A 15,106-nucleotide genomic window follows, 5' to 3' on the forward strand; every position below is an offset into this window, starting at 1 on the left:
CTTTTTCTTCCTTCTCCCAGTGAACTTTGGCTAATGCAACTTCCTCTTCAACCTGCTGTTCTTTTTCTTCCAGCCACTGCCTCTTTGCTGCTATCATGGAACTGCTATGTTTCTCTTCAAGCTCAGTCCTCAGAAGCTTAAGAGAGTCTTCCTTCTCTTCTAGCAGCTGTTTCTTGAGCTAGGCAAAAAAAAAAAATTTTTCTCCAATGCATAGTGAACTGCTCTGGTACAAAGTGATGAGAATGGATGAGAGACATGATTAACTCTAGAGCTTGTGAACTGATCTTACTGACAACACCTGCACAAGAGATTCATCTCTCAAAAAGAGGTGTTTTAAGGTGTGATATCAGAAGCTGTTATAGGCTACTGCTCCAAAATAAGTCTTCTTATCGAGCGTCTTTACTCCAAGCATACTTTGAGCTGCACCTCTTTACTGTACTTGCTTAGGAATATAGTTGACCTACATTAAATGTTTCATGCTGATATCTTCAGAAAAGCAAAGTTTTTGATCAATATAGCAGTTTGAATTCATTATTACTTCTAAAAATATTGTGATTTTTTTTTTAATCAGTTCTATAGAGGGAGAAGAAAACCTGTATTGTCATTCAGCTTTTTGGAAAATGTCTCATGAACATAAAACCTCACAATGCTGACTAAGCAGTCCTCAAGAGTCAAAATTATGAAAATCAACTACATGAAAATGAATAGCTATTCGAAAGGGTTACTTCTACAATATTTTAAACCCCAGGACTCAACAGCAGGTTAAATTTAACAACCAATGGGTCACATATATGAACTTTCTGATATAGCTGCAGTTCTTCCAAGTATCTTCCCCAAACAATTACAAAGTTAAATACACTTATGGATATTACATCTTGAAAACAATCTGAAATGGTATGGTTTACAGGTATTTCCATTAGTACCTTCTCTTCCTTCAGCTGCTGCTCTTGCTCAAATTTCTGCCTTAAAGTAGCTTCCAAGGTGTCCTTCTCCCCACAGACTCCAATGTAACATTCCTTCACTGCGGTCATCTCTCTGTTCAGCTCCTCAATGTTAGCCCTTCACAGGATAGATTATTTATTATCAATTAGTCTTTACACTCACAGGACAGCAAGTCTGTTTTTGAAAAAAAGCATTAGTAGCACTGAAGGCCAGAGAGGAAATGGGAAAGTTTCAGTAAAAGTGGAAAATATGGTAAGTCTTACTTTAATTGTGAGATTGTCCCTTCATAAGTTTGAATAAGCTGCTGTTTTTCCGCAGCATACCTCTCCATCAAATCTTTCTCAAAATGTGCTTTTGTATCCTCATGATGTTGCTGGTAAGTTCTTTCACACCTACGATTTCAAGAAAGACAAAAAATCTACCTAGGTTTTTTCCCCCCCTTTTAAACAGGGTTCAACTTTCCCTTAAGAAACTAGCTTTCTAATGTTGACCTCCCCGGTACAATATTATACATGAAGGCTAAAAGTCCACAAATGGAACTAACCGCAGTTAGCAGACTTACCTGTCTACAGCTTCTTGTTTATCCTGATCAAAATCCTGAACCATCTTTCTCATCTGACAACAGAGATCTTGATTTAAGCTTTTCAGTTTTTCCTCATTTTCCTTCAGTTCTTCAATAGTCAAAGTATGGTTCTGGATAAACAAAGGCCAAGCAACAAACATGTGGGTTATAAAGAATCTTTTTTAATTGCATGTTTTAGTACGGGGGGGGGGGGGGGGGGTTTTTTTTTTTTTTTTTTTTTTTTTTGGTGTTTTTTTTTTTTTTTTTTGTTTTTTTTTTTTTTTTTTTTTGTGCTGATCTGTGTGGTTTTTTTGTTTGTTTGTTTTTTAAGGATAAGCAACATCTGTCTCACCTCAACTTCTTGTAGCAAAGTTTCATTAGCCCTTCTGAGTCTCAAAACTTCTTCCTTAAGATTATCAGAAACTGAAGGACTGGCCACCAAAGTATCATTCAGATTTATCACAGGCTAAAAATAAACAAAATTAAGATGATATCTTTCAAGATATACATGATTTAGAAGCTGATGCTTAAAAAAGTCAGAGCTGTCAAATAAAGATCGTACTTAGAAAAAAAAAGAAAAAAACCCAAAGGAAACTATCACAGTGCAAGATATAACAGTATCACTGTTATGTAACAGTACCATTGTTAGTCTAGATATGTTCTTGAAACTCATAGCATCATGAAGGTCTAAAGAAGCACACACTCAACATTGTGTTTGCAAGCTGAATGACTACTGTCATCCAACAGAAAGCACATTTCTCAAGCATATTATATTCCTATCCCACATCCAGGTCACAATGTATAGATTACAAGAGCAGATGTTACAAGTTCAATCAATCTATAGAGGGAAGGTAACGATGGGGTGAAGACAGACACAATATCAAAGAGATTCCTTGTTGATCAAATTACATAGTGCAGGCCCTCTAAAGGCAATGGTTAATGTTCTATTTGTATAACCTAATCATACTATCAGCTTTCTCAGAGAAATTACAAGATCTTTTCGGCTAAAGAAAACCTACTTTCTCCAATGAAATTTAGTTCTGAAATAAGTAGAGTGGCCATTGAGTGCTATCAAGCAAGAAAGCTATCATATGCTGCCCAAGTTCTGCTATTCAGTTTGTTTCTTTTTCAAAGATACAAAACAAGGTATCATCCAAATGACAATACCTTAAGATCAACGACAGATTTACTTAGTTGCTATGAATACTCAGCTGTAAGTAAATTCTTTAGTCCATTTTCATAAGAAGTTTAAATGCTGGTTTCATTCACTAAAATCCAGTGCATCTTTAAAAAAAAGTGTAAAAGAACAAACCTCTGACTCTTTTGATGCTTTTTCTGCTTTCAACAACTGCTTGTACTCCTCTAATGTCTTCTGGCAATCTTTAAGATCATTTTGTAATTGAGTAACCTGGTTTCTCTTCGTTTTATTACTGCTCAATAAGCGTTCCAGCTCAGCTTTTAATTCTACAATAATTTCATCTTTAGAGAGCTCTTTATCCATGTCTCTGCTCTGTATTGCACTGTTAGGGAGACATAACCAGTTCAGTATTTAAAAGAAAAACACGTTTATCTGAAAAGTGGCAGCAAAGAGAAGAGCAACTAATGCTACCAGAAATACAGATGTCTAAGAGGTAATAGTAAAAAGAATGACAGAATGTGAATACGAAAGCCATATGCTTTTTCATCAAGTTGCAATTAATGTACAGAAAACTGGTTCATTCAGCTTTTGCCCTAAAAAGATTTGTTCTCACATCATGTGAGCTTTTTTGAGACAACTCAGTGCTAAAGTCATCTTTTAAAACAACCAATTAAGTAACTACGTGGAATCTTTGAGCAAAAAAAGTATCCATCCATATAATCCATACAATCCGAGGAACACAACATAGTCCCTATAAGATCTGAAGATTTATTAAGCATCCAATTTATGGTATTAGTTCAGTTTCCTGTTTCCCAGATTATCTGGCAATACAAGCAGTATTTCAAATATCTACTAAAAAAGTTTATGTTGATCCAGTAATACTGTTTTTTTATAAATCACTTGTATAATTTCTTGAGGATTTTAGATTTTTCTTTCAACAAAAATCACTCAAATACCTGCAGAACCTTGGTTTCTTCTTGGTGACTTTTTTAACTCCCATATCTACATAGGAATCACCCAGGTTTGTATGCAGCTCTCCACCTGCATCATTCAAAAACACTCCAAGCTTGGTAGCAGATTCATACAAAGCTATTTCTTCCTTCAGTTCCATTAATTCTTCCTTAAAGGAAGAGACAGAAAAAAAAATTAATGCTGAGCAGAGAAACTCCAAGCAAACACATCAGGCCCACGATAACTCTTCCAAAGAAAACAAATACACAGAGCTATTCTTTCTAAATATCCTTGCATTTAGCTGTATTTACTTCAGTCATCCATCGTTAGTTTTATTTATTTATATTACCATTTTTGATACCTCTAGCAAAGCATATGTTAAAACTACAAATTAGTTAAGGAATACTTTCTGTTGCTCAGTATATTCTATTGTTCTTATTAGAGTTCATATACGAAGTATTATTTCTTTTGCTCTTACTTCTTTCCCGCTGCCCTTGTATAGTAAAATGGATGACAACAGAAAACTACATAGCTGGAAAAACAGCCTATTAGTCTAGTACTTATTAGGATTCATGATTTCCAAGATGATAGATTTAAGTCAAGTATATGAATTGGAAACAGAGTTCCACTCACATTTTACAGAGGACTCTCTAGTGTTCCCTTTTGCTGGCAAAAAAGTAAATTTCAGAACATAATTTCTCCAACTATCCCTATAGCCTAATTAAGTTATGAGATTCCCAGCACACAGAATTTACATTCTTCTTTTCCCATAAGCAGGTTAGATAGATGTATGATAGCAGATTTGTGCCAATACATATGCCCTGCTGTGTTTTAATAATAAAACACAGAAAAGTCGAAGATGCAACACTGGGAGATGAAGTCGTGAAAGGAGATGTCCTCATTTCCCCAACAAATAAAAGTTTCAACTACCAGCCTCTTAGCTATAATGCCCACTCCCTAAAATCAAAACAGTAAAGTATTTAATAAAATTAACCTGCAAAGCCTTGTTCATGTTACTGCTTATCATGTGCGCAGACTGAGCTTGTTGCAATTGAAACCGTAACTGATTAGTCTCCTGCATCGAGCCTATTGCAGGAAAGAAAAGGGAAAGAAAGAGCAAGTCATAAGCATGCAAGAAAGATTATGCAATCTGGAAAAAAACATCACTTAAAAATAGCGATGTTTATCCTGGTAACAGGCATTACTCTGTGAGCTCAAGGAAAGAGAAACAAATAGCTACTACATACATTACTATTAAAAGACTTCAACATGTAAAGGTAGGCACAAGTCAAATACACAAAGAGCAAATGTTTCATTTGCTATCCCTACTGATACAAGTTTCCAAGAACCAACTTCCAGCCACAAAGACTATTCTTTTCTCATTGAGATTTGATTTAGAATGGCAATTCAAGTCAAAAGTCTAACACAAAAATAAGTAGCTTGCTGCCACAGGGTGTGATTTAGTCCAAAATTAAGTTTACACATATGCAGTACAAAATACATACAAAAATAGTCTAATTGCTGTTGTTTGGGGTTTTGGTGGGGCTTTTTTGTGTTTTTTTGTTTGGTTGGTTTTTGCGGGGTTTTTGGGGGGGGATGTTTGGTTTTTATTTTGTTTCTATTGTTTTTTACACTTCAGTCTAGACTTCACTAAACTTCATTTAAGTCTGCATAGGAAATGGTGTAGTACACATTTAGTTCGATGTTGATTCTATGTCAATAAAAACATAGATGTGCAATTTCATACTTCAAAAAAACTGGAACCATTTCTGCAGGGAGGATAAGGTATGAGTAAAAGGCTGACCTGTTTGCAGTAAATTTGCACATTGCTTTTGGCTTTCTTCTAGGCTTCGTGTCAGTCGATTTATTATTTCTGTTTTTTCACACTTGGTTTCTTCCAGCATTTTTTCAAGTTGTTTAACATGCTCTGCTAGATTTTCGCAAAGCTCTTTCTAGGAAGAGAGATTATTTTTACTCACATTACAGACAGCTAGCCATCTAGGGCAGTTTCAGATACAGAAAAAGTCAATACATACAAAACACAGGAGGAAAAGAATCAGATGCCTAAAGAGGTAGAGGCCAGCTAAACCAACCACAGATCAAATGCTATCCGTGGCTGGCAAGTCATTTCCTACAGTATCAAAGTTCAGTTTTCACTAGGAGACAGTAAGTATACTCATATATAAACATACATGGATAGGAATTACAAAACAGTTTGTAGAGTAGTTCGTTTTCAGATTATCCCCTGTAATTAATCACATATAGTTAGTCTACTGCAGAAAAATCAAACCTTCACATTATTTATATTAAGCCTGAGCTTAACTCAATTTAGTTTATTTTAACTGAGCTTAAGTCAAGCTAGCAAGTTCCAACACTCTCTAAAAGAGGAACTGTAGTTTTTTCACACCATATACAAAGTAGACCTTCATAGGGCATTACTTACAGTTACATACACTGACCTGGGAGGCACAGTACCTCACCTTTATGCCTTTTGACTTTTCTACTTTCTCCCAAAACCAGGAAAAGTCTCTCTAAATATCTCAAACATACTACCATTAAAAAAAAAAAAAAACACCACAAACTTTTTTTGCAGTAGGGACAAAGCAGCGTAAGCTTTGACGTGGTACTAATAGACAGAAATTAAGCAGTGCATTCTTGTTTACAAGCAAGCTCTAGTTACCTTTTCAAACATACAACCCATTTATTTTTATGCATATTTATGTTGAGACAAGAATTACAGACATGGAATTAAAGAAATTTAATTCTTCTTCCTTTATGGAAGAGGATATAAGAGGACAAGTTATTAAGGCCTGCCTAGACTACATTGCTTGAATATTTCTAATAGTGTAATGGACTCATGACATGTGAGATAGAATAATTTTAATAAGGTCTATAACCATGTGACACAATTCATAACAAACTGCATCTTAAAGCCAGCCTTTTCCCTCGCCCCCCCCTTTTAAATTCATACTTCCAAAAATAAATTGACTGTTCAGTGGTTAGTCATGCTTGATCATTTTAAGACTAAAGATTGGCAATAGACTGTTTAATAAACAGTTTTTCTTGCAGCAAAAATGTCACATCATTTCTTAATTAGTGGGTGTTTTTCCTCCAAGATTTATTTGCCAGTACTCTTTCAAAAAGAGATTGTGCACAGAACGAAAGCTTATAAGGGAAACTAAGACAACAAATGCCTCCTCCGCATCTGCTATGTACAAACTCACAATTTGAGCTCACAACTTCCTGGAGATGTTCATTAGGAAAAAAAAAAAAAACAAACCCACAAAACAAAACATACCACATAGGCTTCTAATATTGAGACTTATGTAGAATTTCCTTTCCATTTGCTTAGCAGCTTCCAGAATAAGTTATTAGAATTATAGATCAAGAAGTGCAGTTTAAGAAACATGGGGAGCTCTACAGCCTCTCCAGTACAGTATTCAGTGTCCTAAAATAACTTCTCACCTGCTCTCGGAGTGCAGATTTTGTAGCATCAAGTTTTTGCTCTAGTGATACTACTTGCTTTTCATACTTTTGCTTGAGTGCTGAAATAATGGCCTCATGTTGTTCTCTGGCTCGCTGAAGGGCATCTGAGCGCTGAAGTTCTAACAGTTGCTTCTGCATGCTTTCCATGGCTACCTCTGCCACTTTGGACTGCTTCAACATCTGCAGGAACAGTATTAGAGTAGCTCTCAGTTACATGTATTTTACTTTAGCTCCAATATTCTGTATGTCAGTTCAGGATTTTTTGTGCAAGAGTTGCTAGAAGTCCTCAGATAATGCCTGGATTTTAATACAAAATATTTTCCAATAATGCATCCTACCCATTCATCAGATATTCAGCTTCTGCAATGATCATGAACAGCATTTCAAGAGACTAGCACTTATGTTTAATGCAAATGCACCACAAATATAACTGTAGAGATCTTCCACAAAAAAACAGTTTAAAAATATTTATAGTACCTCCTCCTCATTGGTAGTAAGAGTCTGAATTTGAGTTTCAAGGGCCTTTATTTGACCTTCAAGATGCACTTCCCGTTCCTTTCCATTCTGATAGAGTTTTTGAGACTCACAAAGACTAACAGCCAAACCATCCTTTTCATCTTGAGGGAGACATAATAATTATGTGAGAAACATGGCCAGCCACCCAAGAACTTTATGCAACACGACTGTTCAGTATCAGTGCTCTACAGAACCATTCACTATAAGGCCTCTATGTCACACTATGGGCAACAAGCAGAAGACAGAACAAAAAACATCCAGTCAGTCTCTATCCAGTAACCACTTTCTCCCTCTGCTAGCTGGAAGCACTCCGATACATTGTACCTTTAAAACCCTAGTGGAAACAAGCCCCACTCTGTCAGCACTAGGAACTTGCATCATCCCTTACACCATTTAAAGGGAGAAACAAAACAATTCCCCTTGAGAAACAGCCAAGACACAGAAAAATGGTTGACAGCTGAAGTTTTCTGTCTCCTTTTGCATTCTAAAAATTGCATTTTTAATTCTCTAAGTCCACAACTCTTTTTTTGTCTGTTCCTATAGGAAAAGGGAGACCAATACAACCACCAGTCTCGACTACAGCTTTGATCATTTTGGAAGACCTTCTCTCTACATACAGTCCAGGAAATGGCTTGTTAAACCAGACAGCATGGAAAAAAGCTTATTCCTAGATGTACACTTCATATTGTTAGGTGTTCATTTTTTGTTAGTTTTTTTTGTTGGTTTTGTTTGTTGGTTTTTTGGGGTTTTTTGTTTGTTTGGGGTTTTTTTTTTTTACTTTTAACAGACTACTTTGGCAAACTTCTCACTTTTCTGTGCATTTTTAATGACTGGCACATGGAGACTCAGGAATACAATGGTGATCTTGAGAATGCAGTAAAAGTTAAGACAGTTATGCAGTTAGGCACCAATCCAGATAATTTTCTTTAGAACAACGTTGGGGGGAGACTGTTAGGTCCATGTAATCCCAAATCAAGTTTATAAATATGATCAATACCTGCAGAGACACTAACTAAATCAAAGTTTCCAAATAAAAAAGTTGCAGATATGCATAAAATCTAAGAATTAGTACCAAACATTTTACCTTTGACCATTGAAAGCTGATGATTCAAATATCTAATCTGCTGTGCACTCTTTTCTAGCTTTTCATTAAGTTCTTCCAATTGTCTTTCTCTTGCTTTATTTAGAACTTGAAGTTGAAGAATCTGCATATTTTCTGAAGAATCTGCCAAATTTCAAACAGCATATAGACAAGTCAGCACAGCCAACTAACCAAGAAAGTCATCATTGTAAGTAATTCCTGCCCCAAGATATTTCTTTCCTACAGTGCCAAATTCACAGTTGGTTCACAAAATTGCATCATTTTTTAATCTATGCTCGATTCATATCACCTGACTTGCTCTGGTAGCAATGGCTGAAGAATTGTAGGAACTACCGACACAATTCAAACCTAACAGCAAGCCCAGATAAAGGTTTAGGTGCTGAGAATTCACATACAGTCTTGTGGCAACTATAAATTTTTCAAGATGTCGAACAAGCAAAGTAGCTTTGTCATTTGAACTGTACCTAACAGCAAATCCCAATGTGGCACCAAGCAAGTATGTTTCCTAAGGTATAGGAAGTCATCGTTTTCCAATATTATAAACAAGACAAAGTGCCAGCAAGACTTGAGATCAAGCCATCAGAAACAATTTCATTCACAGTCTCACCAGTCAAAACTACATTTTTAATGGCCTGAAACTCAAATACCCTGATCAAAAAGACCTGATTTCTAGATAAAAGTGGAAAACAAAAAACCAAATCAAAACAAAACCAAAATTAGGGCTATCCCAATGTAAGCTTAGAACAAAATAAAGGATCATATACATCAACATACTTTTACTCGTCATCTTACTAAAAATCTACTGAAACCAACAGGTTTTCTGTTGTTGATTTCCAGTGGACTTTTCACACAAGTTTATTTCAAGTCTAAACAGCAAATACTTACTTTCATCATTGCCCAAGAACTCATGTTGCAAATCTTCAAACACTTCATTTCTTCTGGTTCCTTCTTGGATTAGCGGAATTTTTTGATGAATGCCATTTTGGTATGGCTTATAAGTCACTTTGTAAGATTCTGGCGATTGGCTACTGACAACATCAGATGCAACAAATTGCTGTTGTGACAATATATACAGAAGAAGAAATAAATTAAAACTACAACTGCAGTCTTGCTCAATGAAAACACTTTTCATTTTACAGGTTGACATTAAGAACAGCTTTAGTAGCTCTTCATTTTCATGCTCCAATCCAGCACACTATTTAAGTGTGACAGAAATTTTCATTAAAACTTCCACTTTAGGAGATCAGTGAAGTGTCAACTTCAACAAAGTAAGCACACACTTAAGTGAATCACATTCATTATACCTCATGGAATTCTACCTAGCCAAGAAGAGCAAAAAAAGTCATAACATGCACATATGAAAATCCAATTATTTAACACCGCATTGTTTTAAATAGACTACAGAAGCCTCCCATCACTGTTTAAACTGATAAGAGACTGAAAGCATTTAGAAATATAAAGACCTGCGAAATTTTCCAAAAGAAATAGAAAAATGTTTCAGTTTCTGAAATACCTTAAGATGTTCCTTTGGAGCATCTGGAAAATTCATTATTTTACTTTGCTGATTGTTAAATTCTGGTTTATGGCCATTTGTATATGGCCTGAAGTTTTCAGGTAGATGATACACATGGTTCTGTTGATAGCAACTTGGAGCATTAAACCCATCTCTACCAAGGTACACATCAGGATCCTCTTGACCATTCTGGCCACAGTAATTGTCTTCAACATCATATAAATGTTTCTTCTCTTCATCATTATGTAGGCCCTTCCAATTCTTTCCATGTTTTTCAACATGATCATTTTGCTGGTCACACAAGAACTGTTCAGGGTACAGATTTTGTCCTTGTTCATAACCCTATGAATGGATAAAAGGTTTAGAATTGCTCTCTCAAAACTCAGATTTTCCCCCACCCTGCTTTCTCAAGCTTTACCAGCCCTCAAGTTAGAAAAACTTCAAATGAATAGCAAAACATGTCACCTACATAAAGAGTGTTTCTCTAATGAATTTAAATGATATTTAGCATATTATTATGAACAAGCAGTTCCTACTAACTACATCACTGCTCATACAAGCTTACATTTTGAGGATCACTTATCAATGGATGGTCATTCCACCTTCCATCATGCTTCCCAGGTTCATGTGATCTAGAGAAAGACAAGAAGTTTAACTATGTACTTGTAACTCCAGAAAAAAACCCAAATCATCTCTTTGTTAAATTAAGTGGCATCTAGTTTGTTTCTCATGGGACACAAACCATACTGTGAACTGCACTATAGGTCCCCTTTTACTTGGATTGCTTTTACACACCTCATCAGCTGAGATTTTGCTCTATTCTCAAAAGTACAACATAAGAAAAAAATGCTGCAAAATGCCTTACTGCTCCTCAGTCTCATGAATGCTACAGTCTGAATAGCTGGAGAGCTGGTCTCCACTGTCCTCCAGCATATCATGGGGAAGGTCTGTCAGTAGTTGTTGCAACTGAAACAGAACAAATAACATTCATTATATGCTTTTCAAAAGAATGCATACAAGTTCAGTCCAAAGAGACAGGCACAGGCAAAACAGGCCACTTGCACAAAACCCTGTTTTTCTTCCTCAAAGAAAAATTTCACAACACTGGAATTCACAGAAAGACTTATACCACAGAATGCTTAATAGACTACAGTGCCAACCAAATGATTTTTCTGGCAAACTCTTGCTAGAAAAGAGCTGCATCAAAAAGAGGTAAGGGAAATGCCACTGGATAGACACGTCCCAGGACAGACAACTGTTGAAGAATGGTCTGCAAACTAATCATGCCAAGGTTTCTCCTCCCTAAGTCACAGGCAAGAGAGGTACTGGACATTTCAAAACATGCTCTTTCTGAGGAGTCCGGATTGAAATCCGGGTAAGAACTTGCAAGTCTGTGTTACTAGAAGCAAGAAGTCATCACTGCAATGATTAGTGGTCTACTCATGTTCAGATGAAGTCATAAAGCAACTGGACACGAACAGAGAAAAATACCACCAATTCTAATTCAGGAAATAGATAGTTGTGCTGCAAAAAAAAAACCCAAACAAAACAAAAAACTACACAACCATAACACACCCGCACTTACCATTGTAATGATTCCCATACAGAACGTACCTCTTCTAGCTTCCAGAGAGGCTTTGATACGGGGCCATGTATGGGGTTTCTGGTAGATCTGAGCTATACACTTTCTTTTTCTTATTAGGTGACTTGAGAACTACATAATATATTCAGAGTTATTACATGCAGTTTCTGAACCCTAACCCTGTTTTTCTCCAAACTCTCAAAGCATGTGTTAGTAAGAGCAGAAACAGTAGCTGCCCCATGCTAAATACTTTATTAGCTTTCCTTTGTTTTTTAAACAAACACACACACACAAACCCACACAAAAAACAAACTTTCACCTACAAAAAGTTTCTCTTAAAGATACCATGTTTTCTCAGACACTATTTTAGATACTTTCTAAGACCAAAGGATAGGAGAGAGGTTAAAGACAACTTTTCTAAATGTCTGCAGGACAACAAAGCACCAACAGTTTGTTACTAGAAATTCATGAAGAAATTTCCCTATCATGAGGGCATTCCCTATGTTTACTATCTCAGCTCTAGGAAGCAGGAAAGGAAAGGCAGTGTCATTCACTGAAGATACCCTTTCCTTTGCCCTACTTGCAACCAAGGACATACTCAAGCACCATGGGCTTTTGCTGGTCTTGCACTGTTTTGGAAACTTGAAGACAAGAGAAAGCAATGCATATGCAGTTCACAAAACGTTATCATGAGAGTTCATATTTAAATTGAGTTCAGCCTACCAGGTTAGCTAGCACAGAACTCCAGATATGGGTAAAGGTTACCCAGTTCTTAAGATAGTGTCAAAGTACCCTCCTACCATGTAGATTTCCAATTTTCCAGAAAAAAAAAAAACACCACGCAACTGATTTCTGTGGTAGAAAACACACTAATGCAGAAAGTCTTCGATTACATCTTGACCAGGGAACATAGCAGAGCCTGTGTTTTAGCCTCCTTTTAGCAGCCTAAAAGTCACATCCCACTGAAATATTTACATTTACAGTTTTGTGAACCCCATATTGCCCCAGTTCAAACATGCATGACCTATTTGGAATAAGTTAGTGATAATCCTTAGAGGGTGCTTTTTTTGTGCCCGTTGCCTCTTGTCCTGTCACTGGGCACCACTAAAAAGAGCCTGGCTCCATTGCTGTTACATCCTCCCTTCAGGTGTTTATCCACCCTGATGAGATCTCCCCTGAGCCTTCTCTTCTCCAAGCTAAACAGTCCCAGCTCTCCCAGCCTCTCCTTATAGAAAAGGATGTTCCCCTCAACTCTCTGAACTTATAATCCTATTTATGCACTCTCTTGCTCACCCACTGTAAGAACCCTACAATTATTTCATGACTTGTTCTCCTGCAGAAGTACAACATTCTTTATCTGGCTAGAAAGTTTTGGAACAGACATCAGATTCCCTATAGTGTTTGCAACAGCATCTTTCCAAGTTGTATAGCTATTGTTCTACTACACATTTTTGTGAAAGTTTGTCTCTACATTACCTAGACTGTAGACAGTGATCCCTGAAGTACATATCAGGGACATTACCTGACATGAACACGATTTATCACCCTGTAAGAAACCATTATGCACATTCATGTTAAACACACATTTTGCCAATTCTCTTTATGAAAGAAAAAGAACAGAAACATCCAAAGTATTTCAACTCCAAAGAAATCCCAAAACATTTGAATATATTTTCCAGAGATTAAAGTATGTAATTTATAATCAGAATTTTTAAAATGGTTCCTCATTCTTTTCTAAGCTAAAGAAATTTTCAAGTGAAAGAGAGCTGTTGCTTTCTAAGTAACTCTAATAAGTGAAAAAGCTGTCAAGAAATACAAAGTGTAGGTGACATCAGCCTTTTGCATTTCATCTACTGCACAGGTAAGGAGTAACGATCTTCCAGCCACTACATGACATTGCAAGGCTCTTGAGATGCACCATCTCATTATGTCTTTACTTTTTATGCCACTCTTGCAAAGCAGTCTGCACACTGTTTTGCTCTTAACAAAGACAGCACAAATTTTTTAATTTTTTTTAAAAACACTTAAGAGAGAAATGAGAAGAAGCTAGATACACAAGCCTTCAGATTAAATAATTTGTTCTTTTTCACCTCTTGTTCTCTTGCATAATCTTCTTGGTCATAGTCTTCATCGTCATGTTGAGTTTGTAGAGCTCCACTATCAAAGTCAAGAGACATTGTTTTCTAATGTTTTTGAGTATCCAGCAAAACCTATCGCAAGACAGGAAAACATCACACATGAGTAAAAGTGTTGGGGGAACCAAAAAGTACCACCCTCACTTCCTGAATCAAGTAGCCTAACACACACAAAAATATCTTTTTTGAAACAAACATTGCACATGACCCATATCATTCACTTGAGCTTTTTTTGCCCAGTATATCCAATGCTACTTGTTTCTAAGAATTCTGCATTTAAAACAGATTGTTTGGGCTTTTCGTATGCTGACATTATTAAATTATTGAAGTTCACTTTCAACCAGATATTATTTTCTTCAAGTTCCAACACTATGTTACACATATACTGTGATATATGTTGATAGTTATGTCCACTTTTAAATCTTGCTTCGTTTATTTCTAAGGAATATATTTTGTACTAAATACTGGAAGTATGCTGCTGCTTATGCATTCAGATAATAGCTCCGATAGGGAAAAATAGGAAAAGTATCATGTCAGTTCCAGATTGAACCGCTTAATAAAGAGACTCAAGACTCCCAAGGACTCGTTTACACTGAGAAGTGAGTTCACAGTAAGCCACAGTGCGTAAGTGCTGGCCCACATTTGGTTGCAAGGTAAGTTACTCCCTGATGAAGGGATCCTCCTGACAGGCAGCTATGAACTAGAAATGATTGATGAAGATTTTACAGAATGGCTCATTCTTTGGGCATACAGGTGCAGCACATGCTGAAGTCTTCACTCGGTATAAAGTAAACTTTACAAGAGCGTTATTCCCAAGTTAAAAGACATAACATGTCGCTTACTTCACTATGTTTAAAGGACCCGCTTGCCCACTGACATTCAAGGAATCTCTCCAACAGTTAGCAGGACCCCTAACAACTCGAGTACCTGTCTCCGTGCACGCCCCAAAATACCAGCTTCCCCAGCGTCATCGTCTGCAACATCTTTCACAGAACGCTGCTGAAGCAGCTGAGCCATCTTCCCCCCAAACCCGCATCAGCTGTGAACCACCGCCTGCCCTCCCCAGCCCCACGTGCCGAGGCAGCGGGACGAAGGGCCGCAGCCCCGTTCCACTGACTCACGGCCCGTAAGAGCCACAGTCACGGAAAGCCGGGGAGCGGGGGCAGACCGAGGAGCGCG

The 15,106-nt window shown here is 36.9% G+C and overlaps 1 protein-coding gene across 1 annotated transcript in view; it reads right to left on the minus strand.

Annotated features, from left to right (window-relative positions):
* Positions 1–13,969, minus strand: part of CEP152 (centrosomal protein 152kDa) — a 26,091-nt gene extending 12,122 nt beyond the window's left edge. The window contains exons 1-17 of the mRNA XM_009707946.1: positions 13,883–13,969; positions 11,076–11,176; positions 10,776–10,842; positions 10,211–10,552; positions 9,583–9,751; positions 8,680–8,820; positions 7,557–7,696; positions 7,059–7,259; positions 5,398–5,545; positions 4,588–4,679; positions 3,599–3,762; positions 2,817–3,024; positions 1,857–1,970; positions 1,505–1,635; positions 1,206–1,334; positions 924–1,059; positions 1–178 (exon numbers count right to left, since the gene is read on the minus strand). Coding sequence (XP_009706248.1) covers positions 1–178; positions 924–1,059; positions 1,206–1,334; positions 1,505–1,635; positions 1,857–1,970; positions 2,817–3,024; positions 3,599–3,762; positions 4,588–4,679; positions 5,398–5,545; positions 7,059–7,259; positions 7,557–7,696; positions 8,680–8,820; positions 9,583–9,751; positions 10,211–10,552; positions 10,776–10,842; positions 11,076–11,176; positions 13,883–13,969 — 2,548 coding nt within the window. The remainder of the gene's footprint in view (positions 179–923; positions 1,060–1,205; positions 1,335–1,504; positions 1,636–1,856; positions 1,971–2,816; positions 3,025–3,598; positions 3,763–4,587; positions 4,680–5,397; positions 5,546–7,058; positions 7,260–7,556; positions 7,697–8,679; positions 8,821–9,582; positions 9,752–10,210; positions 10,553–10,775; positions 10,843–11,075; positions 11,177–13,882) is intronic.
* Between the last annotated feature and the right edge of the window lie 1,137 nt (positions 13,970–15,106).

Source organism: Cariama cristata, unplaced genomic scaffold, assembly GCF_000690535.1.
Source record: "Cariama cristata isolate BGI_N322 unplaced genomic scaffold, ASM69053v1 scaffold17499, whole genome shotgun sequence".
NCBI classification, from domain to species: Eukaryota; Metazoa; Chordata; class Aves; order Cariamiformes; family Cariamidae; genus Cariama; species Cariama cristata.